The 26,492-nt window shown below is 50.4% G+C and overlaps 1 protein-coding gene across 3 annotated transcripts in view; it reads right to left on the bottom strand.

Moving 5' to 3' along the window:
* The window catches only part of Lrp1 (LDL receptor related protein 1), an 80,418-nt gene extending 63,183 nt beyond the window's left edge, over positions 1 to 17,235 (bottom strand). The window contains exons 1-6 of one of the 3 annotated variants that reach the window (XM_076920504.1): positions 16,765 to 17,235; positions 8,807 to 8,929; positions 6,571 to 6,708; positions 4,485 to 4,604; positions 2,375 to 2,503; positions 1,997 to 2,260 (exon numbers count right to left, since the gene is read on the bottom strand). In XM_076920504.1, the coding sequence (XP_076776619.1) occupies positions 1,997 to 2,260; positions 2,375 to 2,503; positions 4,485 to 4,604; positions 6,571 to 6,708; positions 8,807 to 8,929; positions 16,765 to 16,834 (844 nt within the window). In that variant the 5' untranslated portion in view covers positions 16,835 to 17,235. Of the gene's footprint in view, positions 1 to 1,996; positions 2,261 to 2,374; positions 2,504 to 4,484; positions 4,605 to 6,570; positions 6,709 to 8,806; positions 8,930 to 14,463; positions 14,501 to 16,764 lie in introns of those variants that run through there. The other 2 variants (XM_076920506.1, XM_076920505.1) reach the window with 2 other exon arrangements.
* Between the last annotated feature and the right edge of the window lie 9,257 nt (positions 17,236 to 26,492).

Here is a 26,492-nt window from a genome sequence, read left to right on the forward strand (position 1 = left end):
CAGGGAGAACCGGCTGCAGGACAGAATGAAGAAGGCGGTGGACTTTTCCTTCATCCTCCAGGGAGCTAATTATAAGACAGCAGCACCCTGTACAGGTATGTAACCTGGGCCCCTGGAGCTCCCTGACCTCAGGCCTCCTCCTGAGGAAGGGGATGTACTAGGGGTGGGGGAGGGTGTTACAGAGACACTTCCGACATTCTCAACCCAGGGCCCATAATTAGTTTGTGGGATGTGAGCAAACCACTATCCTCAGGGTGACAGCCAGACACTCTGGCGTCAGGAGAGGGGGCGGGGATGAGGTAGGGAGGAAAGGGAGCTGGGGCACATGGAACCCAATCATTCTCCCTTAAAGGATTTTCTCTAAGAACCTTGGTCTCTATCAGATTCCTGGACTCTGCCCCAGAGGCCCAGTGAAGTCCCGAAGCCTGGTAGGCAAGGCAAATCTGTTTGCCAAGGGAGGGGTGTCTCTACCCAAGGTTACTTCCTGCTTCTTTGGGGAAGAATGGCTGGGCCAGGGCAGAAGTTGAGAAGATTCCCAGAGGGTACATCATAACCACCTACCCAGTGTATCAGTGTCTGGCCCTGAGGCAAGGCTACTGTTGCCTGGCCTCTTTGCCCAAGCAGGCCTGTTGAGTGGGAACGAGAAACACAGACAGGGTAGTTGTCTCCAGCCTCACTCAACACATAGGGCTCCCTGAGCTGCTTATCCCTCAGGTGCCTGGCAGCTCTCTGCTGTGCACTCCAGAAGGACAGACATCCAATCACTGGTGAACCTTGGACCCTGATAGCTCTGGGGAGCCAGAGGTTGATGTTTGAGCAGTATCCTGAGGCCACAGAGAGAGAGAGAGCGCTTTCGAGCTGCTCCGGTTCCTACCATCCCCCGAAAGGACCCTCAACCAAACTGAATCCTTTATAACCTCATGGGACCTTTGCTTTCTGTGGGGGAGCCTCACAGGCCCAGCAGGAAGGAACCTACAGATCTACTACAGGAGTGGGGATCTAGTCAGCAATAGGATGCCGGCTTAGCATTTGTCAGTGAGCACCACCAAACAAAAGAAAACAAAACAAAACTATACCAAGAACCAAAGACTATAGGATCTACAGTTCATAACCCTGAGTCTCATTAGCAAGGCCTTCTTCCCCCCCCAGCTTGTACTTTATCAGATCTGGACAGAGTAACACCAGCCCATTACACAGTTTAAGGAACCAACATTGCGGTGGGGAGTTCTGGTTTACTCAAGGTCAGAGATCTATGTCTGAGGGCTGGGGACAGATCAACCACAGGCCAGACCCCTCCCCTCAGCCCTGTGTGGCTTTTCGGGGAATGTGACTCGGCCAGCTGTTGACTCTAAAGCAACTTTCGTTTGTTTGTGTAACAGCATGAGAGGGAATCTGCACCCAGCCATGGGTGAGGCCAGCCCGAGACACCCTTCCTCACGCTTAGGCCGCAAAGTGGTGGTAGAAGGCCTGAATGATAACAGGCAGCACATCCTAAATGCTCAAGTGGCCCATGGCCCCTCCCCTTCTCATTGACTGCCACAGACAGGAAATAGACTCAGGGACTTGGCATATACCCAACAGCACGACGTCCTTTCTGGCCATACTCCTGGGGGTAAGAATACTACAGGGGAGCCCAAAGCAAGCCAGGCTCGGGCTCCTCTGCCCTCTGCTCCTTAACACTGACCCTCCTCCAGATCCTTCTGTATGGGAAAGCCCCTCTGTAGTCTAATGACACTCTGCTTTCAAAGACGGGACAGTCCCTGGTCTCTGGAGACTGACCATTCGTGGCCCTCACAGTTTACACTTCTCCGCTGAGGCCTCCCTTATCCCTGAACCAGAAATGAAAGAGCCATCCAGAGATGGCTCAGAGTGTAAAGGAAGAATGGCCATCGCTCTGCTCCTACGTCAAGGAAGCACACACCCCATCTCAGCTTCTGCCAGAGGTAGGGTCCCTCTCGCCCATCTCCCCTGCTTCCCTGCCCTCTGAATGACTCACGGTGCAGACTGAGGGAGATGTTGATGGTGTGCTCATCCACAAAGCCCTTCAGACCAGGCATCCGGGCACACCTGAGCTGTGTCTGGGCAGCACTGTCCCCAACATGTACCCAGCATACGGTCTCGTTGGCGTAACTGAAGTCCATGGCTGTGGTCTGTCGGGTGCTGGTGGGTGTGATGGTAGACACTTGGGCCCCGCTCAGGTACGTAGCTAGGATGTTCTGGGAGTTGGCAATCAGCAGCACTGGGGGCCGATCTACTGGCTCTGAGGATGGGACAGAGAAAGGGCATTTGGGACTTCTACTTGTTGAGTCCACTATTCACTGGGGGAACTGCATTGCAGGTCCCCAGCTCTGTGGCCACAGGAGGTTCCACTCACCATTCTTGGCCTTACAGGAGCGGTTATCGGGTTGCAGCAGGTAACCTTCAACACAGCCACATGTGAAGGAGCCATCCGTGTTGGTGCAAAGCTGGCTGCAGGTGCCATACACAGAACACTCGTCAAAATCTACCCAGAGAGAAAAGGACGAGAAAACGGTCATTCTAGCGACGGTGCCAAGATACTACCAGCCGACTGGAGGAAACGATTACAGTTCAGAACGTGTAAACCCACCACCCGGCAGAGTTTGGAATTTACTGGGTCATGCACACTGACAGTCATTCACTCAGAAAACATTTCTTGGACAACAGATGGAGCAGGTATGCAAGAGACAGGATGAATTTGAAAACAGAACTGCATTACTGTCTTCATGAAACTGGCTTCTGGTGATAAACAGAAGGCTGGGTTTGATCCTGCATTAAAAAATAAAAGTCAAGGGGGCTGCAGAGATGACTCAGTGGTTAAGAACACTTACAGCTCTTCCAGAGGACCCAGGTTCTGTTCCCAGCACCCACATGGTGACTCACAACCATGTGAAATGCCAGTTTCAGGGGATCCAATACCCTCTTCTCAACTATTCAGCCACCAATATGCATGTGGTATCACACATACATGTAGGCAAAACACTCATACAGATAAAAATAAATAAATCTTAAAAAAAAAAAAAAATAGAGAGGCTAGACAGATGGCTCAATGGTTAAGAATACCGGTGCCCTTGGAGAGGACCCAGGTTCTATTCCCAGCACCCCGTGGTAGCTCACAACCATCCATAACGCTAGTTCTAGGGATCCAACATCCTCCACGGACATTAGATGTACCTGTGGTACACAGACATATATGTAGGTAAAACACTTGTATGAGAAAGACGGGAGAGAGAGAGGGGAAGGGGAAGGGGGAGGGGGAGGGGGAGGGGAGGGGGAGGGGGAGGGGAGGGGGAGGGGGAGGGAGAGGGAGAGGGAGAGGGAGAGGGAGAGGGAGAGGGAGAGGGAGAGGGAGAGGGAGAGGGAGAGGGAGAGGGAGAGGGAGAGGGAGAGGGAGAGGGAGAGGGAGAGGGAGAGGGAGAGGGAGAGGGAGAGGGAGAGGGAGAGGGAAATATGAATGGCAGGAAAAGGCAGGTCACAAGAATATGATTTAGAGGGTTCAGGGCAGCTGCACTGAGAAGGTAGGATTTGTGCAGGCTTAGGGCAAATTAAAACATAAAAGTTTGCATTGTTTGCAACAGAGAAAAATTGGGAACATCTTACTCATCAATAGGGAAATGGCTAAGTAAGCTGTGGTCATAGTTTCACGTCACAGTGGTTTTTTAATGAATGAGGTAAATCTCTACATACTACCAGGGATGATGGGGGAAACCCCTGGAATGCACTAGAGAGAAAAACACAGTAACTGATACCCCACAGTGTGGCATTGCTTACGGAAAAAAAAACACACACACACACACACGTACAAGCAATTCTTCCAATTAGATTTTTGGTAAGTATGTATACACAGGGGGGCTTGCAAAAGGGCAGTGCTCACCACTAGGAGGTTTGCCCTCCAGAGAGAGGGGAACGGTATCAGAATCAAAGAAACTGTTTGTTTGTTTGTTTGTTTTTCGATTCAGGGTTTCTCTGTGTAGCTCTGGCTGTCTTGGAACTCCCTCTGTAGACCAGGCTGGCCTCGAACTCAGAAATCCACCTGCCTCTGCCTCCCAAGTGCTGGGATTAAAGGCGTACGCCACCACTGCTCGGCAAAACTTTGTTTTTTATCTGTAACACTTGACCTATTCAAGAAAAGGTCTCACTCTGTAGCCCAGGTTGGCCTGGAACTCGCAGCAATCCACGTACCTCAGCTTTCTAAGTATGGGAGTTACAGGTGCAAGCCGTCCCATCAGGCTAATGTTTAATGTTTGACAGCAAAATTCACATGCAAGCTACAACTTTTGGAGGAATGTTTAAGGGTACGCTGAAAGCAATGCTTAGGGCTTGTAGCCATACTATGTGCAGACTGCCCCCTTGGATGGACCCCTCGTTTTTTGTTTTTCTTCCCCAAGCCCGGCCTTGCTTCAGCTCACCTTGCAGCCAGCCTCCTCATACACACATCACACACACACACGGTCATGTTCACATACCTTTGCATGTCTTGCCATCTGCCTGCAGTTGGAAGGTGCTGTTACAGTAGCATGTGGGCCCACTGGGTGTAGGGACGCAATGGTGCTGACAGCCCATTCGAGAACAGTTGGCTCGGAGTTCTGCACAGGGCAGGAGAGACATTCAGGCCACCCCAAGACAGCAACCACCCCAGACACACAGGCACCCCAAGACAGCAACCACCCCAGACACACAGGCACCCCAAGACATCAACCTTCCTCCATTTCCAGTCACCCTTCAAAACTACTTTGAAGTAAAGGCTACTGTGTCTGAGAGGGAGGGGGCTGAGGAGGCAAGTGCAGCATTCTGTAAAGCCCAGAAGGGGCCAACATGGCAGGTACAGGGTCACAGCCAACTGTGGCTTGTCACCCACCTCTTTCTGCCCTGACACTCAGTACATCTGTGTCTTCCCTAGGATGGGTTCTGGAATCCACAGGAAGGGACAGTGAATCTTGTCCCTTTAGTGTGCCTTGTGTTTGTACCCAAAGGGAGTTACTAGGTCAGCTCCAGCTGAGGGTGGAGAATGGACAGACACATGGTTGCTTTGTCTTCTGGCCTGAAAGTACTGTTCTAAGTCATCTTTGAGCTCCGGGGGCCTCAGAGGGAAGACCCAGAGTCCAGATGGAGGATGAGGAGGAGGAATAAAATGGATTCTTCCTTCTGCCATGACCCACTTCCACAGGGGTGTCAGAAGGGGTAAGACAGGGGCAGGGAGAGGTACAAGAACAGTCCCCCCGCCCCCCTAAGACTAGCGACCCGATTAAGGGCTTGTTGGGGCAACTAGGCCACAAAGACCCCTTTGTCCAAGTTCCCCACTCCTCCACCCAGAAGAGAACGGCTCAGAGGCTAAGGTGTTTAGGGCACTAAGCCTGCCAGGAGGAACTGGGATGGGAGGTAGGACTCAGTTATCCCTTCTGCCCTTCTCTGACCAGAAAGCCCAAATGTACCACCTTCGTTGTCTTTTGCCAAGGAAGAAAAAGTTACCTGCTGTGGAAAAATCTAGAAAAGAAGTCTTGGTGTGTGTGTGGGGGGGTGGGGGGGGACTTCTCTAATATTGGGGGAGGTTCAAAGTCATGTTTTTGCTTGTTTTGTTTCTGTAACTAAAAAGGTATTCCAGAAGGACACGAACCTGGGCACACACTATTGGCTAAGCTTGGTCATAGGGCTGAAGCTATCCCTAAACTTAATTTCTGTATCTCATTCCAAGATCTCCAGATGAAATCAGCCAAAAGAAAGGAGGGGGAGGAAAATCCCCCACAAATTCCCTTGTTCCACAGTCCGTGCCGGAGTGAAAGGATCCAGATGTGCCTCCTCCCACAGGCAGATGTTTCCTGACATGTGTATGACATATGACGCTGGCCGCACCCCGACTCCCATGACTACCCTCCTCAAGGCCTGTCAAACATTGCTAGCTCCAGGCCCAGAGCCCAGGGCAGAAGAAGAGAGGCTACTATTTCTCTAAGAGCCAGGCCTGAAGCTTTGTCATGATCCACATCATGGATTCCTCTAAGGCTGCTACCACAGCTAAGAAGTATGACTTATCGCTAGTGATCCCTCCTCAGACTGCACTGTCTCCCTATCCACCAGCTCTGAGAACAGATGGGCTGCTGGGAAAGGAAGAATCAGTGTGGCTTCTGGACCCCCTGCAAGATTTACAGTTCTGGGGAGTCGCAAACCCACCGTCCCTATCCCCAGCTCTGAGCACAGCGTCTCCGTTCCTCTGTCAGGTGTCGGATAGGAAAGTTTTTGAAGGAGTCCACTATTAAAAACAAACAGTGTAAAAATGCTGACTCCTCATTTAATCATTGAGAACGGACTTGAAAAGAGGCAGTGACTTATCTAAGCACACACAGCCAGGAGAAACTGCCCAGTCAGGCCCACGGCTGAAGCCCTTAGGGCTGTTTGATCAATCTCAAAGCCCAAGGGGCCCCACAAGTCTGGGCATGGGAGCAGAACAAGGACTCACTAAAGCTCAAGGCTGGTCCTTGATCATGAACCAGTCATCCCACCAGATGCTGAGTCAAGAGATCCTGTATCTGTGGCACAGGAGAGTGTGGGAACTCTTACCTCGACAGTGAGCACCCTCGTCTGAGCCATCCATGCAATCCTGGACCCCGTTGCAGAGACGAGACATGGGGACACATAGCTCAGTCCCCAGACAACTGTGCTCATTTGGAGGGCATCTCTGGGCTTTACTCTGTGGACCTGGGAGCAGACAGAAATGATAGTATGACCAGGCTGCCTGGGGTGGCTGTCTAGTTGTCTTTGTACTGGGTGGGTAGGTTTAATAAGCTGGGATTAACATTTTAGATAGCCGTACATTCTAGATCTCAAGAGGTCTTAGGGACTGGATGGACCCCTTCTACACACAGCTGCTCCACTCACAAGAGTAGCCACACATCTGGGGACAGCTGTGCAAATGGGGAGAGCTAGGGCCTACTCCTAAATGTTCCACACTTAGGAAACCTCCAGCCTCAACATTCTGTAATCAGGACAGGCAGAAGGCAAAAGGGAAAGATTGTGATGAACTTAAGGCAACACAGTCCCCGGCAGTAAGGAGCTCAAACGATAAATGAACACAAACTACCATTGTGTGGTTCTCAGAGCGCAGAGCTGGGTCTACAAGTGAGCCCACTCACATACCCAGAGCTGGCCATATGGGGTTCTCAAACGCTGTAAGTGCCCTAAGTTAAAACTACTTACAAAATATATACTAGGTGGGTTTTTGGGTTTTTTTGATATATCAAAAGAGGGCAAAGGATCTCTAATAATGTCATACAGATAGTATTAACATATTGAAACAATATTGTGAGTGCCTTCGGTAAAAGCATCCAAATTAATCCTAGCTGTTTGCTTTTCTAGTGTGGCTACTTGGAAATTTCAGAACTGTGAATGTAACTTACACTGTATTTCAATTAAACAGTATTATTCTAGACTTGCAGCCCAGAGCAAAGATCTAATGAAAGGATCTGGCGAGGTCAAAAGCCTACTGACCACATCCTTCTTAACTACCATAGTAGCCAGGAGGAAGAATAAGAGGCAAGGTACGAGAGGGCGTGTCTGTGTGGGTGGAGCCTTACAGGTACTGCTTGTGCAGGGAGCGGTTCGTGGGCAAGGCAGTTTCCATTCCATTTTGTGACCCTGCCTGGGTTTGTGTGCACCCCTGCCACACCACGTCTTTGGGCATCTGTCAGAGTGTTTCTGCAGCCAGTCCTGGGAGCATTCCCACAGGCTGTACAAACCTGTAGGAACCTTCATCTGCTTGGTGGGCCAGGTGGGGCTATGTGTATCTATTATGATCCAGGAGAACGCATGTGTGTGAACACATGCGTGGGGATTATCTAAGATGGGATTCGTATCAAACTGAAAGAAGGATGAATAAGAGTGTGACCCAGCCCTTCTCCGAGGCTTTATGTCCTTCCTTCACACGTGGGGAGGGGAAGTGCGGGTGTGTGTGTGTGTGTGTGTGTGTGTCAAACCTGTGGAGAGGAAGTAGTGTAGCCAGGAGTAGGTCTAATACCCTGGCTCCTACTCCTCCAGGGCAGGACGCAGGGGTGAGGGAGCAAACCGGTGGCTTCGTTTCCACCTTACACGTTACCCTAGATAACCATAGTTGGAGGTATGGGGGAAGGGCACAGATGGAACCAGAGCCAGATGAAGCCCAGAGCATGCTAAGACCTTGGCCGGGATTGGCCATGTAGGGGAGATACTGCGGGTGGAGACCCCAGTACTCTAGGGCCCTGGCAGCAAATCCTCCACCCTAACCCTATAAACACTCCCCATCCTGGCCACTGGCAGGGTGAAGGCTGGGTGGGGACCTTTCTCCCAGTTTAAACAGCTGCCTCTGATTACACCACTTATTGGGGGCAGGGGAGGGGAGGGTGTCGGGAAGGGCGCAGGGGTGGAGCTTCTGGTACAGGGACTGAGTAAGGGCAGTGGCCTTTGGCCTGGGACTAAGGGCAGCAGGGTACCTGGCAAGACCTGAAGGCAGCTCACTGAGCACCAGCCAGAGAAGCTTCAAAGCAGAAAGAAGAAAATGCTCAAAGGAAAGGGTGGCTTGGTTATCTCCCCGTGACAAAGATGTAGCTCAGAGGATACTGTCCCCGACAGCCTTGGGGACATAGCAGCCAAAGGAGAAATGCAAGGTGCTGCTGCAACACACACCAGGCGCCCTGCGGGTGCTCTGAAGAAGCAGGGACACTTTTAGCTGTGTCCTGGGCAAATACAAGCACAGAGCAAGGTCCATGCTAGGCTAGAGATGGCCGCTCTTATCTGGAGAGAGGGAGCCAGGGAAGGTACTCACAGATCTCGGGGGCTTCGTCAGAGCCGTCTGGGCAATCTCTTTCTCCATCACACCGCCAGCCCTTCGAGATACAGGTGATTTGGTCTCTGCAGGCAAACTGCTTAGGGCTGCAAGTTTTAGGGGCTAGAGGCGAGGAAAGACAGGGTAAACATAAGGGAGGCTCAGAAGTCAACTTTTGGACCCTGGAGCTTCCCAGGGCTCATCTTCCCCAGTACCCTCTATACGGTGGACCTGGAATAGTGGAGAAGGGGCCAAGAGGACCTTACTGCCCCTTTCCAAGCTTTCTAGCTTGTCTGTCCGTCCTATCCCTCTGCCTCCTTGCTGTTTGTCACCCCACCAGACACCAGCACCACTCACTCTGCCAGGGATGATGGTGGGACAGGGCAGAGACCTTAGCTGTGCTTTTTCTCCATGTTTCTCCATGTTCCTCTTGTTACCACTGGCAGCCGACAGCTGGCGTTTCCTAGCCTCTCTGCTTCTCTGACCTCAGGACACCTACTGACTTCTTGACCTATATCACCCAGCTTCTGCCCCTTACCACTGGACCCCCAGATGAGAACTGTGGAGATGCTATCTGCAGAGGGCAGCTGGGCAGAGACTTCAGCTTCCACAAGACACAGCTTCCCTTGTTGGTCAGACCATAAGTAGGGGTCTTTCCGGGGAGTTCTCTGAATAAGAAAGACCTAAAATTCACTACCCAGCAGAGACAGGGTGCTGGCTTGCTTGACCTCTAGGAACTAACTGGGATGGCCCTCACCTGTGGAGTGATTATATCCATGGGGACCACCTGGCTCTAATCCCGCTTATCCCCCATCGAGGAGCTACACCTGAGGCAGCTGGTAGTCCTGTGAGCAGCATACGTGCCTTGGACAGTGATAAACCATCTCTTTCCACGTGTCCTCTTATTTAGCCTTCCCCATAGGATGATAAGAGGGAAGGCGAACCCACAGTTTCTGGGCCAGACCTGCCCAGGATCACATACCTGGCAAGTAACAAACCAAGACTCAACCTAGTTCAGCCACAACTATGTTTCTGTTGTCGCTGTTTTGTTTTCTGTTTCTTTTCCTTTTTTAAGTTTTATCTTTCACATAGGGTGTTTGGCCTGCATGGCTGTCTGTGTAGCCACAGTGTCTGTCTGCCTGGTACCTGAGGAGGGTGCAGAGGCACTGCATCCCCTGGGAAGTGGAGTTAGAAACGGGTGGGAGCTGCCTTTTCGTGGTGGGAATTGAACTCAGGTACTCTGAAAAAGCAAGCAGTGCTCTTAAGAGTTCTCTCTTCAGCACCAGGGCTCCAGGTTCCTAAAGAGTGCAGCCCTCACACAGATGCCGTAACCCTAGCCCATTTATTCCGGTCACCATGTCCTGAACGGGGCAGGGGTCTCCTCTCCCAGCTTCTCATCACCTTGTCTCCCACCAGGTACAGCCCATTTCTGTTACTCTGACACATCCTGGAGGCCAGCTCTGTGCCAGGCACTGAACCAGCCACCAAGATGTGTCCAAAAGCCATGGATCCCTGCAGACCCACAGTTCGGGGGGTGGGGGGGGACTACACAGTACTAACTCAGGGCTGAGACAGGAGAGTAATTAAAGTGTGTCAGGGCTCTGAAGAAGGGTGTCCGAAGGCCACACCAAAATGTCCTCTCTCCCTCATCCCCAGCTCTGGCAGAGGGGACTGTACCCAGGCCCCTGGCCAGAACCAGAGCTAAGTTCAGGAAACACACCAAGGATGGCCTGGCCAGGCCCCCTTGGAGTCCCCCTCCCTCCCTCCTACCCTGATCCGGGAATAAAGGCCCCTTGAGGAGGTGGATAATGCCGAGTTCATTGCCCCACTGGGCCAGCTGTGAGGTCTTCCCGGGGAAACGGCTCACCAGCCTAGTTAGCATGCTGGAGACCATCACTTCCCCTGGCCAGCCAGGCGGCCTGAGGGGGGAGAGAGGGACCGCAGTGGGATTCAGAGACAGATGGGGTGTTTGGAGCTCAGAAGCGGACCCCTGAGACACTCAGGCCAATGATGACAGTCTTCCTCTCCCACCTGGGGCTGAGCCCATGCCCCGCCACTCCCGTGGCAGAACTCACAGCCAGGGACTGAGGTCACTGGCTGGTCACTCTGACCTCCGCTGTCTTCTAAGTCTCAGCCGTGGATCCCCTCCTTTAGCCCTCACATGGTTCCCCCACTGTCCCCCACCCCCATTTTTGGCCTGAATTCGACAGAGGAAACAGCAGCTGGCAAACTCCAAAACTGAAATGAGAGATTCACAAACCAGATGTGCTCTTGTGGAGGGCAGTGGGGGATGGGCTCCCTCCCTCCCAGAAAGGAAGAGGAGGGCTCAGACCATGTCCTGCACCATCTCCTCAGGCCCAGGGGCAGAGGGTGGAGGGAGGGGGTGTGGGTCTCTCAGGAGAGCCAGGATAGCAGAAGGACTGGAGAGAGATAAGTGAAAGGACTTCCTGTCAGCCATGGTGGAGAAAGCCCTAGGAATTTTGAGTGAGAAGGCTGAAGCCTGTCTTTGATTTCCTTCAGGGGGAGAAGGAAAACACATAACCTACTTTGGGGCAGTTTCCACAGTCAAGTGAAGCCTCCTCCAGGCTGGGAGGGAGGGAGCTGGGAGTGGGATGAGGGAGGAAATGTATAATCTCTTTAAAGACCAAGCCAACCTAGATGCCCTTAGCGGAGTCTTTTGCATCTGAACTCAACACTCAGAAAACCTGTCTTTGTGGCCTTCAGATGGGTTAGGAATCTGCAGCCTCAGTCCCTGCTGGTCCCCTCACCGTCCCCCACACCAGATGGCACTGAACATTCTTTAAAGGTGACCACTGAGTGCCACACACAGATCTGAAGCCCTGGGGTCCAACTGTCAGGCTGTGAGATGCTTGCCAGTGCAATCCCATCCTACAGAAAACCCTGAGAAAGAAGAAATAGGAACATGGTTCCCTGTCAGAGGGAGGGCAACAGAGATTGTTCAGACTGGGTAGCCTCTGGGGAGGAGGACATGGAGGAATGGAGCAAGAATAGGACAGAGGAGGGCTGGGGCCTAGGGGAGAAGGAGGAGAGAGGGAGGAGGGAGAGAAGCTGCAGGAGCACGGGGACACAGGGGCGTCTGTTCTCAGCTTTGCCTAGAGATGTGACCGACATGCTAACTTGGCCAACACCCTGCCCCTCCCCATCCAGGCACCCAGCCCAGCCATGGCCCCCAGGGCCACCAAGCTGGAGCCAGGGCAGGAGGTGTGGGGTTGGGTGTGTATCCAGACACAACACAGACCCCACTGCCTGGCTCAAGCCTTGGCTATCTCCTCTGTCCCACTCTGGGACCTTGGAGTAGGGGGGGTGACAGCCAGTATGGCTGCCTAGGGAAGAGGGAGAGGAGAGTGTAGTCCTAGACAGAGACTTTTCAAAGAAGTGAGCCTGCCCTTCAACAACCCCTGGGAGCTCCAGGCATTCTTTCTGAAGGTCAGGAGACTGAAGGCTGGAACAGCAAGAAAGTGACCCTGGGCCACTTGAAGACTCACAGAGTAGAGAGAGGGCTAGGCGCCCTCCGATAGGTATGGGGACATCCTGGAAGGGAAACCACAAGGCTAAGCTAAGGGCACAAGCCGAGCTGGGGACAGACTCCGAGAATCTGAGCTTTCATACACTTGAGAGTCAGGCAGGGAAGGCCTCCAGCCCAACACAGAGCTTTCCCCAAATTTTATGTATTTTGGGTGTTACCAGTGGCTCCTTCCTGCGGCTCAGTGAGGTTCAGACACATTTTTGTCATTCCTGAGTCTGAAACCCTGCTTTGCGGCCTAGGACAGATGGACAGACAGGGTGGCTTGGACCGCCAGGGGAAGAGAAGGGTCTACCCTTCAATCCTGAGTCAATATTGACTCAGCAGGACATCAGCCTGACCCACGACCCTGTCTCTTCCTTTCCCCACAAATAAAATCCAGATCCCCTGGAATGCCTGTGGAGGCCAACATATCTCTCCCAAGGCTGAGTCCAGTATTAGCCCTCCCACATGCCCACATGGCCTGCGTTCACCGTTGGTAAAGACCTAAGCTCCCGATCTGTTCTCTAGGTCTTTCCAATCAGGAGGAAGTTCTACCAGAAGTCTCACCTTTCTTTCTTTCTTTCTTTCTTTCTTTCTTTCTTTCTTTCTTTCTTTCTTTCTTTCTTTCTTTCTGAAATAGCTCAAGTCCTCCCTTTTAGCCCATAACAACAACAAAAAAAATCAAGTTTTTTCTTTTTTTTTTTTTTGTTGTTGTTGTTTCAGAAATATGTGCCCTAATGACAATTCCCAAAATCAGTGAGGAGGGTTAGGAGAGAGGAAGTTGGAAGGGACGATCTGGGTCCAGGAAGGTTAAGAGACAGGCAGGAAAGCCCAGGAGAAATGCCACTACCAGGTAGCTTTCAAGATCTAGGGGACCACACAGAGGTCAGAGTTAGACAAAAGAAATTAAGACAGTGACTGAGAACAGAGTCAAGCTGCAAAGGATACATGAATACAAGAAATGAATCAAGAGGGCCAGAGACACAGAGCAGACAGACAGCAAATGGGACAGCCAAAAAAGACAGGAAGGGGGCCTGGAGCAGAGGTCGTCCAGAGGGTGACACAGCTCTCCTGGGGTGGACCCAGAGAATGACCCCCTCCCCTTCTGACAGAGTGGAGGGCAACACATATCCTGGCCTTGGGAGACAAAGTCCCAGCATCAACAACATTATGACCAATGGGAGTCCAGATTAGAGGCTGCTGTCTCTCACAGAGTGGGAGGGTGCCCCAAACACCACCACCACAAGGAAGTCAAACTCTTCAGCCAGAGAAGTCAGGGCCTGGGACTGTCATCTCAGGGGAGTGTGATGAAGAGTCCCCTCTCTCTACTCCTCACCACCTTCTGGGAGGCTCTGCACTGGTGCCATGAGGTCACGGCACGGGAAACACTCCAGAGCCAACAGCTTCCTTCTCCAAACAATGCAGGATCCTGCTAACCAGGCTGAAATCTGGGACAGGACACAGGAGGCGGGACCAGGTTCCCTGGCACGAGTCACCACCAACTCAGGGACCCTTGTATGGTCCCACTCAACAGCCCAGGTTCCCCAAGGACAAGCAAGCTCACCTACTCAGATCTGGATCACAGGCAGAGTAAGGAATCCAAGGGCAGGGGAGACCCGAGAAGAGAATTCAGGGTGTATGAGAGAATAAATTCTGGGTTTGGGGTTAAAGTAAAATTGGGGTAAGGACTTTGCAAAGGTAAGGATGGTTGATTGATCTGGGTTTTGTTGGTACAGGGGACAGAACCCAGGGCCTTAAGCAAGCTCAGTGTGTTCTGCCACCACCCCTGGACTGTGCCCAAGAAGGGGTTTGAAGAGGGTATGAGTTTAGAAGGATCTGACTTAGGGCTGGGTCTGGGGTCACAGGGTTGGAAGGCCCAGTAAAGGCAGATGGTAGAGAATAATAAAACAAAAAGTGCAGAAAACAAGATTGGAAGAAAAAGTCTTGTGAAGTGCCCCCCTCCACCGGCCCAACATCAAAATAATGGCCCCAATGAATTTCCTACACATGCCTGGCTTTAAAGAAGAGAAGTTTAGGATTTGGGTCTCAGCGGAGACAGTAGAGACTAGAACGTTCTCCAGGAAGACAGGAGGCCGACACTTCAACCTCATAACTCACGTCAACTGCCCACCTTTCCTAGCAGCTACTAACATGCCGGCTCAAGCAGGAGAGGGCTGGCGAGACAAGTCAGCTGTCGTCCCTGAGCTGGCTGCCGGTCAAGCTCCTGCACCACCAACTGCCCCATTTCAGCAGGGCCCACAGTGATCCTCCTCTCGGCCTCTTCCATCCTCTTTGGCTACAAATGTATCCAAATGTGTCTACCAGCAGGAAGTGAAGCCTCTCACCCCACAAGACAGAGGACTCCAGCATGAGTTTCAGACACAGAGAGAAGACAGTATGGGGTGGTCCCTAGCGTTATTCCTGAGCCGCAGGAAGGGCAATTAAAACTGTTAGGTAGGTCGAGGCAGGAGGATGCTCAGTGTCTAGACGGCACGGCTAAGAGCTCTAGAACGCACAGGTTCTCTCTTGCTCCCCAGGAGGTTGTCCTGTCCCTAGGACTGTATTTCTTGCCAGAGATGGGACAGAGGGCATCCCGTGTGCTAGGACAAATACCCTACCACTGACCTTTACCCTGGTCCTGACAAACCATACGCAGAGCTGAAATGAACTGGGGACTTAGAGGTACATGGCTAGAGACAGTTAAGGAGAACGTGTCAGAGTTCCTCATTCGATGACCACCAATCAACTTAGCGAATCTATGCTCCCCAGGACCAGGTATTAAATGAGCCAGGGATCTCCACGGGCATCTTTCCCTTCTATCTGATTCCATCCACCCTCCTCCATGGGGGTTCATAGTGGGTCTGACTCTTGCTTAGTGCATTTTCTTCCCAAAGCTCTTTGCCTCAGTTTCCCCTCTCCCCTCCCAATGCTGAGACCAAGAAGAAAGCACCAGATGATGGTAGATATGAAGGGCAGAGGATGGCTGCACAGGCTTGTCTGACAGGGCAGAGTCTCTTTCCTCATCGCAGGCAGAAAATTAGGGGTGGCAGCCAGACAAGACAGTCCCCAACATGACGTGACTGAGGGCCACTGGGTAAACTGTTTTCCTGGGCACAGCTGCCTCCTGAACCTCTTGTCCTCTTCCCCCAACTGAAACAAGTTAGGGGAGGGGCTGGGGAGTAGACATAATCTGGTTTCAGAGAAAAACTTTCCCAATCGCGGCCTGGCAAGTTCTCGAAGGCAGAGGAATGGCTGTAAGGTGCTACGAAGCTGTTGTCCCCAGTGAGAGGCAAACCTGACAGGAAGTCACAAAATCTCACCCCTTCTCAAGTTAAGAGACCCGGCCCAATTCAACCCCATGACCTCAGCGTGAAGCTTGGGCGGGTCTTGAACTGGTAACTCAATTGCAAGAGGAAAAACAACTGACAGGAAAGGGACAAGGGGCCCGCAATTCCCCCAAAAGAACACAGTAGCCCAAACCTAACTAGTATACAAAGTGTATGTATGAGGTGAGGTAGGTCTGCGTTTTCCACATTTACCAAGTGAGCAGGGACTGGGAGCATAGTCATAACCCCCATTCCAACCTCCAACTCTCCTTCTAACCCAAACTGTGATCAAGCCAGAAATCAGGGAGACAGAGCTTCCTCTGAACCCCTCCCCAGCGTTCCAGACCATTCTCCAGTCTCCTCCAGAATGATGACATCTGACGTTTTCCTCTCATCTTAAAGCTCCCAGGAATTAAGAAGGGAAATTCAGCCATAAGCATCACCAGACTCCTCTATCCCTCAGTCCGGCTACTGACAAGAGGCCCTCAGAGGGGAAGTGCTCACTTCGGAACCCAGGCAGGCAGCCCAGGATTCTGGACCCAGGCCTCCATGCCTGGGATGCAGGGCTCATTCCACACCCAAACAGGGGGCCCTCCCTATCTCCACCCACAGCTTTTTCGGCCTGCCTGCCCTTTGGCCAGCAGGGTACCCCTAGCCAGCTTTGCCTTCCAGCCTTCAGAGTCCACTGCAAAAGGCCCTCCGCCCCCTTTTGCAGCGGTACACAGCAAATCCGGATTCCTTCACAATTCAGATGGGGGGAGCGGGAGGGTGGAGGATGTAGGGGAGGCAGAGGCCCTCCCGTACCAGAGATAGGAAGAGAAGGCCTCTCAATCCCAAGATCAGAAAAAGGGGGAGCCTTCCTTTCCTAGCCAGGCCTCTGGTCTTTGTCTGAGCTGGGGGGCCCTGGAAGCATCATTTGTCCTAGGCTCCCATCCCCCAAATCAGACCCCATCCCCGCCCCCAGTCAGGCCGCTGCTGTGTCAGCTGGACTGGGGTAACAAAAGGCACCCCCTCCCGCATCTCCCTTTCCCATCCAGACGCAGGAGTGGGGGGTTGGGGAGGGGGAGCCCCCAGGGGTCCATGGGGGCCGCCGGAATCTCACTCACCATCTACAGTGGCCCCGGCGACGAGAGCTGAAAGCAGCGGCAGCAGCAGCAGCAACGGCGGGGTCAGCATGGTGTGGGCCGATGCAAACAGCAGCCCCCACCCTCTGGTCCTGTTACTTCTTGTCCTCGCCCCCCCCAATTGGGGGGTCCCCCTTTATCTTCCTCTTCCCGACTCTTCTATTCTTATCCTCTCCTTAAGCAAAGCGAACCAGGGGCATAGGTGAAATGGTACAGTTCTGAGCCCCCTGGGAAGGGCCTGCTGACGCGGGTGCGCCCCCTGCCCCCAAATTCGAACCCTTCACCCCTGCTTTACTCCTCGCTCCTCTCCCCCTCCCAGGGCGAAGCTCACAGCCCCATCTCGGAGCCGCCTCCGGCTGCAAAAATGCACAATTGGGAGGAGGCGGGGTGGGGGGTGGGGGGCGTGGACCCGATGGGGGTGCCTTTGGTAGGGGCCTGATGGAGCACTTAGGGGCTCCCCCGTTTCCGCCTCCTCAGTGCACTGGCCTGGAGCTCGCACGGCTGTTCCTCGGACTGAAGTGCCGCGGGGGGGGGGGGATGAGGGAGGGAGGGGGTGCTCAGAGGGGAGAGGGAGGGGACAGGGAGAGGAGGGAAGGAGGGAAGGGGCGGGGAAAGAAAAAAGAGGGGGGGGGGTAGAAAGAGCTACGCGGCAATCCTGACAGTGCGCATGCGCTGATTTGGCGCGCTGCCCTGGGGAGGGGGAGTCGGAGGCGCGACAATCTTTGGAGTTCTGGGAAGCGGTCCGAGAGTGGGAGTCCCCGGGCGCCCTGTCCTCTAACTGCGTCTACCTCATCCCAGCGCTCCCTTAGAGCCGGTGGAGCCGAGGGTGGGACGGGGTAAGGGGCGAGGAGAGCTGCGCTCTAGCGCCTCTTTAAAATTCAATGTCACCCCCCCCAGGATTTCAGATCCCCTCTGTGGGGTCCTGGAGCCACTGTCTAAGAGGAGGCCTGATTCCCTTGGGGAACCCCAGACAGTGCCTCCCCAGCCTAGGGTGGGGGCAGGGGTGGCCAGTCCGCAGGGAAGGTGCGGGAAAGGCTGAGCTTTGATTTGGAGACTTTGTAAGAACCGGTCCGGGATTGGGGCCTGCGTCCTCAGGGGGCGGAGTGAAGGAGGGGCCACGTGGGCCCGCCCCCACCTCGCTCCAGGGCTCAGAGTAAACAGGGACACCCGCGGGGACACGCTGCAGCTTGTCGGCCCGCCTAGGGCTCAGGGATGGAGCCCACCTTAGTACCCGCCCAGCCCTGCTCGCCTGGCACGGGGCGCAGGAGAGGCAGGCTCTGGTTTGGAGGGAGGTGACTCACCAGAGGGTGGGGTTGGGTTAGAGCCATCCCCCTTCGCCCTAAGAGGTCAGGCTCGATTTTTTGTTTGTTTGTTTTTTGTTTTGTTTTTTGATACCTTCTCAATGGCCTCCCACCAAGTCAGGGTTTCAGATTCCAAACTACAGGGAGTTGGGATGTGGGATTTACTGAGCTCCGCTTCCAAACACCGATCCTAGGAGGAGGAGGGGATGTGTGCTGAGTGCCGGACCTTTGTCCCCAGTCTCAGTCGGTTCGGGAACCGGTACTCTGGAGTCCAGAAAGCGTCGGGCGGTTCCTAGGGCAGGCGAACCTGCTTCCGGCCACTGCCCTCTTGTGGGCGACGTTTGAAGGCTGTAACCCTGACTTTCTCTGTGACCTGAAGTGAAAGTTGTGGAAGCTCAGCAGGCGGACATCCCTGGCTAGAGATGGACTTTAAAGGCCAAAGAGCAGTACAGTAACTCCTTAGGAGGGACCCCCACTCCAGCCTGTCACTGGCAGGAAACAGACTTGTCCATTAAGGACAGAGAGCCTTTCTCCAATGAGAGCTTCTGCTTCACACAGACAGGCTTTGCCTAGGGACATGGCTATTTGTCTTTATAGTCTCCCAGGCTGGACCCTCAGGGTCCATCTTTCCTCCGTCCAGGCTCCAACCTGTGCTCAAGTAGAGGCCTGCTGTCTTTCTTCCTTTTGAAATATACTGAAGGTTTTCTTCATTTTTTTCCCCCTAGCACAAGGTTTCTCTCAGCAGGGGTGGTCTGTTATTTTTCCTTTCATCCAGCTTCCATGGCCTAATACAGTGGCAGGCCCAGGCAGGGAGTCACTAAATATTTTTAGTGGATGCTTACAGGCTTCCTGCTAGGTCTCCACCCAATAATGTGGTCCAAGTGAAATCTGGTTGAAACTGACCTCAGGCAATGATGACAGGAAAAAAAGGTATCAGTAGCTACCATGTAGGGCGTAGCCTGAGAAGGCTGAGAACCTGCCGCTTGGCTAACACCAGGTGAATCTTCCTGAAGCCTTGTTACCTAGTCTCTTCTATGGACCTGTAACTGGGCTTTTTCTTTCATTCTTTGTCTCGGTGTTTTCTCATTGTAGCTACCCTTTAAAACAACAACCATATCAAAAAAAAAAAAAAAGAATGAATGAATGAATGAATGAAAGAAAATAAAAAAGAAGAGAGGGAAAGAAAGAAAGAAAGAAAGATAGATGGATGGATGGATGGATGGATGTGGGGCTGGAGAGATGGCACGGGGTTAAGAGCTCTTGCTGTTCTTACAGAGGTCCTACGTTACATTTGAGGCACCCACCTTGGGTGGCTCATAACTGCTTGTAACTCCAGCCCCCTGGAATCTGATGCCCTCTTGTGGCCTCCATGGGGACCTGCACACATGTGCACATGTGCACACAGACATAGGAAAAAAAATCTTTTTTAAAGATTTATTTATTTGGGGGCTCTATAATGGGGTGTGATGACCTCTTCTGGCCTGCAGGTGTACAAGCAGACAAAATACATTAAATAAATAAGTAAATAAATAAATAAATTTATTACTATTATTATTAATAATAATATAATGTTCTGCCTGCTTATATGCCTACAGACCAGAAGAGGGCACCAGATCACAATATAGATGGTTCTGAGACATGTGGTTGCTGGGAATTGAACTCAGGAACTCTGGAAGAGTACCCAGTGCTCTTAACCACTGAGCCATCTCTCCAGCCTCTAAAATTCTTAAAAAGGATTTTTGTTTTTATTGTTTTTAACTATGTATATGCATGTGTGAGTATGTAAAGACCTAAAGCATCAGATCCTCTGCTGGAGCTGACCCCACCACCACCTAACTTGGCTGCTGGGAACACAACTCAGGTCCTCTGGAAGAGCCGTTGTTTTTAACCACCAAGCCATGGCTCCAGCACTCTTGCCACCTCTTAGGAAGCCTTTTCCAAGGACTGGGATGTAGTTCAGCTCACTGAGTGTGCTCACTGGGCATGCACGAAACCCTGGGCTTGAAGCCTAGCACTGTTTACTGTATGCAGTGGCACACACCTGTAAACCCAGCACCAATGAGGTGGAGGATAGAGGAGCAAGAGTGGAGATGTCAGAGGCCATCCTTGGCTATAGAGAAAGAGCTAGACCAGCCCGTGCTACATGAGACCCTGTCTCAAAAGAGGGTGGAGGAGGGGGCTGGAAAGATGGCTGCTCTTCCAGAGAACCTGGGTTCAATTCCCAACACTCACATGACAGCTCACAACTGTCTGTAACTTCAGTTCCAGGGGATCTGACACCCTCACAGACATACATGCAGGTAGGACACCAGTGAACATTAAAAAAAAAAAAAAAAAAAAAAAAAAAAAAAAAAAAGATGTGTAACACCACATTGGGCATGGGAAAATATGGCGGTAGGGATAGTAGCAGCTTAGGCTGGAATTGTAACAGAAACAATGAAAATTCAACACAATGAGTCAAATGTGAGTTCGCCTGTCAGCCTTAGCCATCCAGAATCTGCCCTCAGTCACCGTTCTGTGTCTATGTGTCTACTGAATACAAATGTGTTTAGATTTAGTTACTTTCTTTTTTAAATGATTTTTTTTGGTTATTATGCATTGGTGTTTTTGCCTGCATGTCTATCTATGTAAGGGTGCCAGATTCCCTGGAACTGGAGTTACAGACAGTTGTAAGCCACCATGTGGGTGCTGTGAATTGAACCCAGGTCCTCTAGAAGAGCAACTGGACTTTTAACCTGCTAAGCCATCATCTCTCCAGCCCTGTGTTTTTATTTTTTGTTAACTTTGCATTACAAATATGACGATACTTAATTCTTTTTTTTTTTTTTTTTTTTTTTTTTTTGGTTTTTCGAGACAGGGTTTCTCTGTGTAGTCCTGGCTGTCCTGGAACTCACTCTGTAGACCAGGCTGGCCTGGAACTCAGAAATCTGCCTGCCTCTGCCTCCCAAGTGCTGGGATTAAAGGCATGCACCACCACTGCCCGGCGCAATACTTAATTCTTAATAAAACTTAGAATATGAGAAAATAAACTTGTTATTTCTCTTTCCTTGTTTTTCTGTTTGTTTTCATTTCGTTGTTATTGTTGTTGTTTGTTTTTGGTTTTTCAAGATAGTGTTTCTCTGTGAGGTAGCCCTGGCTGTCCTGGACTTGCTTTGTAGACCAGGCTGGCCTTGAGCTCATCCTGAACCCTTCTGTCCCTGCTTCTACCTCCTGATTGCTGAGACTGAAGGCATGTGGTACCATGCCTGGCCAAACTTGTCACTTCTTAACTCCCACTTCTGGCCCCACCCTCAGAGAAAACACTAGGCATATTCTTTAGAAGTGTCTTCAAGGAACCCTGTTGGTTTTAGTGGTGTACAGTTACAGGTGGTATCCTTTAAAATCACAGAGGAGCTGGTATATACTGTTTCAGAACTCACGTTCTTCCCCTTAGCTTGCCCTGAGCTCCTTCTGTGCTATCTGTACAGATCCAGACCATGGCTCATATTAATATCTTGAAGCTCCTTGTTGACTGGGTGCTTAGTTTGTCTTGGTATATGAACCGCTGGCACTGGCTCTGTGAGATGACACCCAAGCCTATCATGACTCTGTTCCCCCAGCCCTCTGAAAAGCTCTGCTGTTATTCCTGGGCTATTCAAAGAGCCAGAAGTGGTGGCACAAGCCTATTTTCCAAAAAAAAAAATAAAAAAAAAATAAAAAAAAATGCAGGAAACAGAGGCAGGAGAATCAGAAGTTTGAAGAGGGTTTGGGACACAAGGGGGCTTTCCACACCAGCCTGGGCTATGTGTTAAATCCTGACTTAAACAGAATAAATCTCACCTATACTCACCATGGTCTCAGAATCTAGAGTTTAGCACTTAATTTAATGGATTCTTTGTCCACCACCAGACCATAAACTCCGTTAGAGCAGAGAATTTGTTCCCATCTCTTTTAATGCCTCCCCTGAGCCACTCCCTTTAATGCCCCCTCCCCTACCCCTTCCCCTGTGCACGTGCCCCTCCCCCTCTCCCCAGCCTCAGCTCTTGATTGACTGGGGAAGTCAAAGACCATGGAAGTCTTCTGGGTAGAGAAGGATGGATGCTCCTATGAACATCCCCTCTCTAGGGTGAGCCTGTAAGCATCCTCTCTCTGTGGTGTTACTACAATGTTTATTATTCATTTTCTCTTTGTTCCACAGTGTCTTCTCTCCTCCACTTTTCTTCATAAGCTTTAAGTTGAATTAGAACCTAAATGGAAAAAATCAAGTAAGAATTTTCTGAAGTTCATGACCAGGCTGCCAAGAACGGGGATAGGCTTTCAAAAAGCTGTTAGGGGAAAGAATATCCTCCCTCAAAAAATTATTAACCATTTTGCTTTTTGCTTTTGGGGTAGGGGTGGGGGTGGAGGGCTGAGTATGAGAGGGCCTGGGACAGAGCACTGAGGAGGCAGTGCTGGGACAATCAGGTCACTGGCTATCGCCACCTAGTGGCCAGTTCAGGGAGTGTTAAAAGGAAGGGATAGCTCTGAAAGGTCTAACCTTCCTGATGCTGCCACCCTTTAAACCAGCTCCTCATGCTGAGGTGACCCTCAACCATGAAACTGTTTCCACTGCTACTTCATCACTGTAACTTTGCTACTGTTATGAATTGTAAACATGTATTTTCTGATGGTTGTAGGCAACCCTTGTGAAAGGGTCGTTCAACAACCCTTAAGGGGTCACAACCCACAGGTTGAGAATCACTGGTTTAACAGCCGGTGGGGAAAAGAAGGGAACAAATACTTATTAAACAATTGCTGGGGCTGGAGAGATGGCTCAGAGGTTAAGAACACTGTCTGCTCTTCCAGAGGTACTAAGTTCGATTCCCAGCAGCCACATGGTGGCTCACAACCATCTGTAATGAGATCTGGTGCCCTTTTCTGGCCTGCAGGCATACGTAAACACTGCATACATAATAAACAAATTAAAAAAAAAAAAAAAAACAAGAAACAATTGCCACGGAGCAGGTCTATTAAAGAATATGGAAGCCAGGTGTAGCGACCTGACCTGTGCCTTTAATTCCAGCACTTGGAAGGCAGAGGCAGGCAGATCTCTGTGAGTTCAAGGCCAGCCTGGTCTACATAGTGAGTTCCAGGACAGCCAGAGCTATATAGTGAGACCCTGTCCTGAAAAAAACAAAATGAAACAACAACAACAAAACCAGAATGTGGGTACCTACTTAAGAATCATACCACTTTGCTGCATAAGTGTTCTTTGCAGTTAGCAGACTAGGAAATGGAGACTCAAAGACATTACAGAATCTGTTCCAAGCATGTATGCAGATGGGAGACCAGATTCCATTTCTTTACTAAACATTTCTTATGTATTTCAGCATGATGATAGTCCCTTAGGGTCAAGAGTTAAAAACAAGTGCACTACCTTTCCAGAGTTTACAGGTCAATGGAGGTGCTCAACTTAGCCGGCTATTATAACCCAGATGTTTTATGTCTGCGACGAAGTTCACAGGGAGGCCATAGGAATCAGGGAAAGATAAGAGTTCTAGCTAAGATAAAAGAAGCTGCGGATCTCAGTTTAAGTTACAAGAGGAAGGGGATGGCAAGCAATGACCTGAAGAATGCTGGAGACAGGCAAAGATGGGTACGAGGAAATTTAAACATTAGAAGAGTAAAATAGTTGGAGAGATGGCTCAGTGGTTAAGAGTGCTGACTGCTCTTCCAGAGGTCCTGAGTTCAATTCCCAGAAACTACATGGTGGCTCACAACCATCTGCAATGGGATCTGATGTCCTCTTCTGGTATGTCTGAAGACAGTGTACTCAAATATATAAAACAAATCTTCAAGAAGGAGGAGGAGAAGAGGGAAGAAGATGGAGAAGGAGAAGGAAGAAGAAGAAGATTTAAACTATGGCATACAGCTGAGTAAGATTTTGGGGGGCAGGAGTGGAGGAAATAGTGGAGAAAATATCAGGAAGGCAAATCACAAAGGACGAACTTAGCAACGCAAACGACTTCATTATTTGTCTAAAACTTAAGTAAGGGAACCAGAAGAGAGATAGTAAGGACGTGGGATCACAGATGCTAATGACTAGCCAGGCATGGTGTTAGCGGTACCTGCCCTTTAATCTAAGCACTCTGGAGTCAAAGGCTCTGAGTTCAAGGTTAGCCTGAATTCTCAAGTGCTGTGATTAAAGGCGTGCAGCACCACGGCCCGGCTTGTAATATATTTTAAAAATAACATTCCCAACATTTGGCTGCACATTGTATCTTAGTGCTAAAAGCTGCTGGATGAGACTGGTGAGCTACAGAACCTAAAGCAGTATGGTCCTGCTACACGGATTCACAGATTCATGGGACAAAAATAGACTCCACAGGCCACTTCATTTTTAAAACTAAAATTCTATATGCATGCATTACTTCTTGGTTATCGTTTTGTACATTTTGATCTCAGGAATGTTTTTCACTTTATTATTATTTTTTAATGCAGCCTCTGTCAATTCCCTCTAAATCTTTCAATATAATAAAACCAGATAATCTTCCGTTTCTCTCAGTTCCTTCGTGTTTACCAACTCTGCACTGAGCTCTCTGCTCTCTGCCCTGTGTCCCTCCACAGTCTGCCTCAATGCCAGCAAGACAGAACATTCATTCTTTAATTCGTCTCCCCCATTGATCTGGGACATCATTTGGCTCTGGGATCTGTCTGGAACCAGAGCACTGGAGGCTTCTTTGTGGAAGATGGTATTATTGAAACTCGTAGACCCAGAAGTGATGCAGGATGATGGGTTCAGTGTGGTCTGTCTCAATTCTGTCCTTTGGGTACCGTTACCTCTCGACTGGATTTTAGGCTTCTCTTAAAGGTGTTTTGATCCATGTTTTGTTAAGAAATTCTGTTTCTGTGAAGGGATGAAAGGTGAGACTTCCTACTGTGCCAGCCTGCTGACATCACTCCAAAGGGCTCTCTTCTTCCTCCTCTTCCTCCCCTCTTCCTCTTCCTCCTCCTCTTCCTTTTCCTCTTCCTCCTCCTTTTTCTCCTCCTCATCTCCCTTCTCCTCCCTCTTCTTCTTGCCCTTTTCTTTCTTTCAACAAAGATATTCTGATGCCTCACCTCACACCAAATGCAAAAACAAACACAATCTGTTAGACTTAAAACATGAAAGCTACATCATGAAGCCTTTAAGAGAAAACACTATGCTGACTTCCAGGTTCTCTGTCCCCGTGCCCGTAGACACACACAGGCACACACAGGCAAACAAACAAAAGCCTGTCTTTGTAATGGAATGCTGCTTGACAATGCAAATGAAGCAGGACCACATGCAACAACACGCATGAATCTCAAAACACTTTGAGTAGAAGATATCAGGCCTGTCCTCTCTTAGCCTGTGTATCTGAATTCTAATAAATCAGAACGAACCCATGGATTTGCAAGGCCCTCCTGTCAGTTCCGTAAGAACCTTGCCACTAAGCCGGGCCCCATGATTTTCATTTTAATAGGACTTTGTGCCTCATCACCACCACATGTAAGTGTGGGAACTTGAATCCGTGTGAGGTAGCTTCAAAAGTCATTGTGAAATTGTCAATCAGGACAGTCTCAAGCATGACTAAGTTCTCACAAGAAAAGCAAAGCATGTAAGGAGAGAGAAGAGCCGAGAGATGCCATAGGGAGAGCTAGATGTACCTGTAAAGGGAGAGGGGGAAAAGAAGGTACCTGATGCCAAATGTTAGGATCTGGGTTCTACTCCTGAGACCCACATCATGGACAACAACAACACCACCACCAACAACAAACAAAACAACACAAAAAACAAACAGAGTCCCAAAAGTTGTCTCCTGACCTAACATGTATGCCAGGGTACATTTGTGCTTCAGCTCCAACACACACACACACACACACACACGCACACACACACACACACACACACACATGCACACTAAACAAACAAATAAAAATCTAAAAACATTAAAATTGGCTAGGTGTGGTGGCATACATGTTTAATCCCAGCACTCGGTAGGTAGAGGCAGGTGGATCTCTGTGAGGCCAGCGTTGTCCACATAGTAAGTTCCAGGACAGCCAGAGTTACATAGTGAGAGACTGTCTCAAAAAAACAAAACAAAATAAAACAAAAAAAAAGTTTTTTTTTTTGTTTTTTTTTTTTTTTTTTTTAAATTCTAATTGAAGATATTATCAGAGACTTGAAAAAATGAGAGACGGAGAGAGAGAGAAAGATGGTGAAAACCAGGTTGGAAGCTCACTTTAAAGCTCGTCATGTGGCTGGGCTGCAGCTCAATGATAGAGCATTTGCTTTACACATGCAAAGCCTTGGGTTTAGGCCCGAGTAGCGATGGCATGGTGGTTTGGAAGAGAATGCCTCTTATAGACTCATATCTCTGAATGCTGGTCTGGGAAGAAATAGGAGGCTTGATTTTGGGAGAGGAGACT

Source organism: Arvicanthis niloticus, chromosome 22 (assembly GCF_011762505.2).
Source record: "Arvicanthis niloticus isolate mArvNil1 chromosome 22, mArvNil1.pat.X, whole genome shotgun sequence".
NCBI classification, from domain to species: Eukaryota; Metazoa; Chordata; class Mammalia; order Rodentia; family Muridae; genus Arvicanthis; species Arvicanthis niloticus.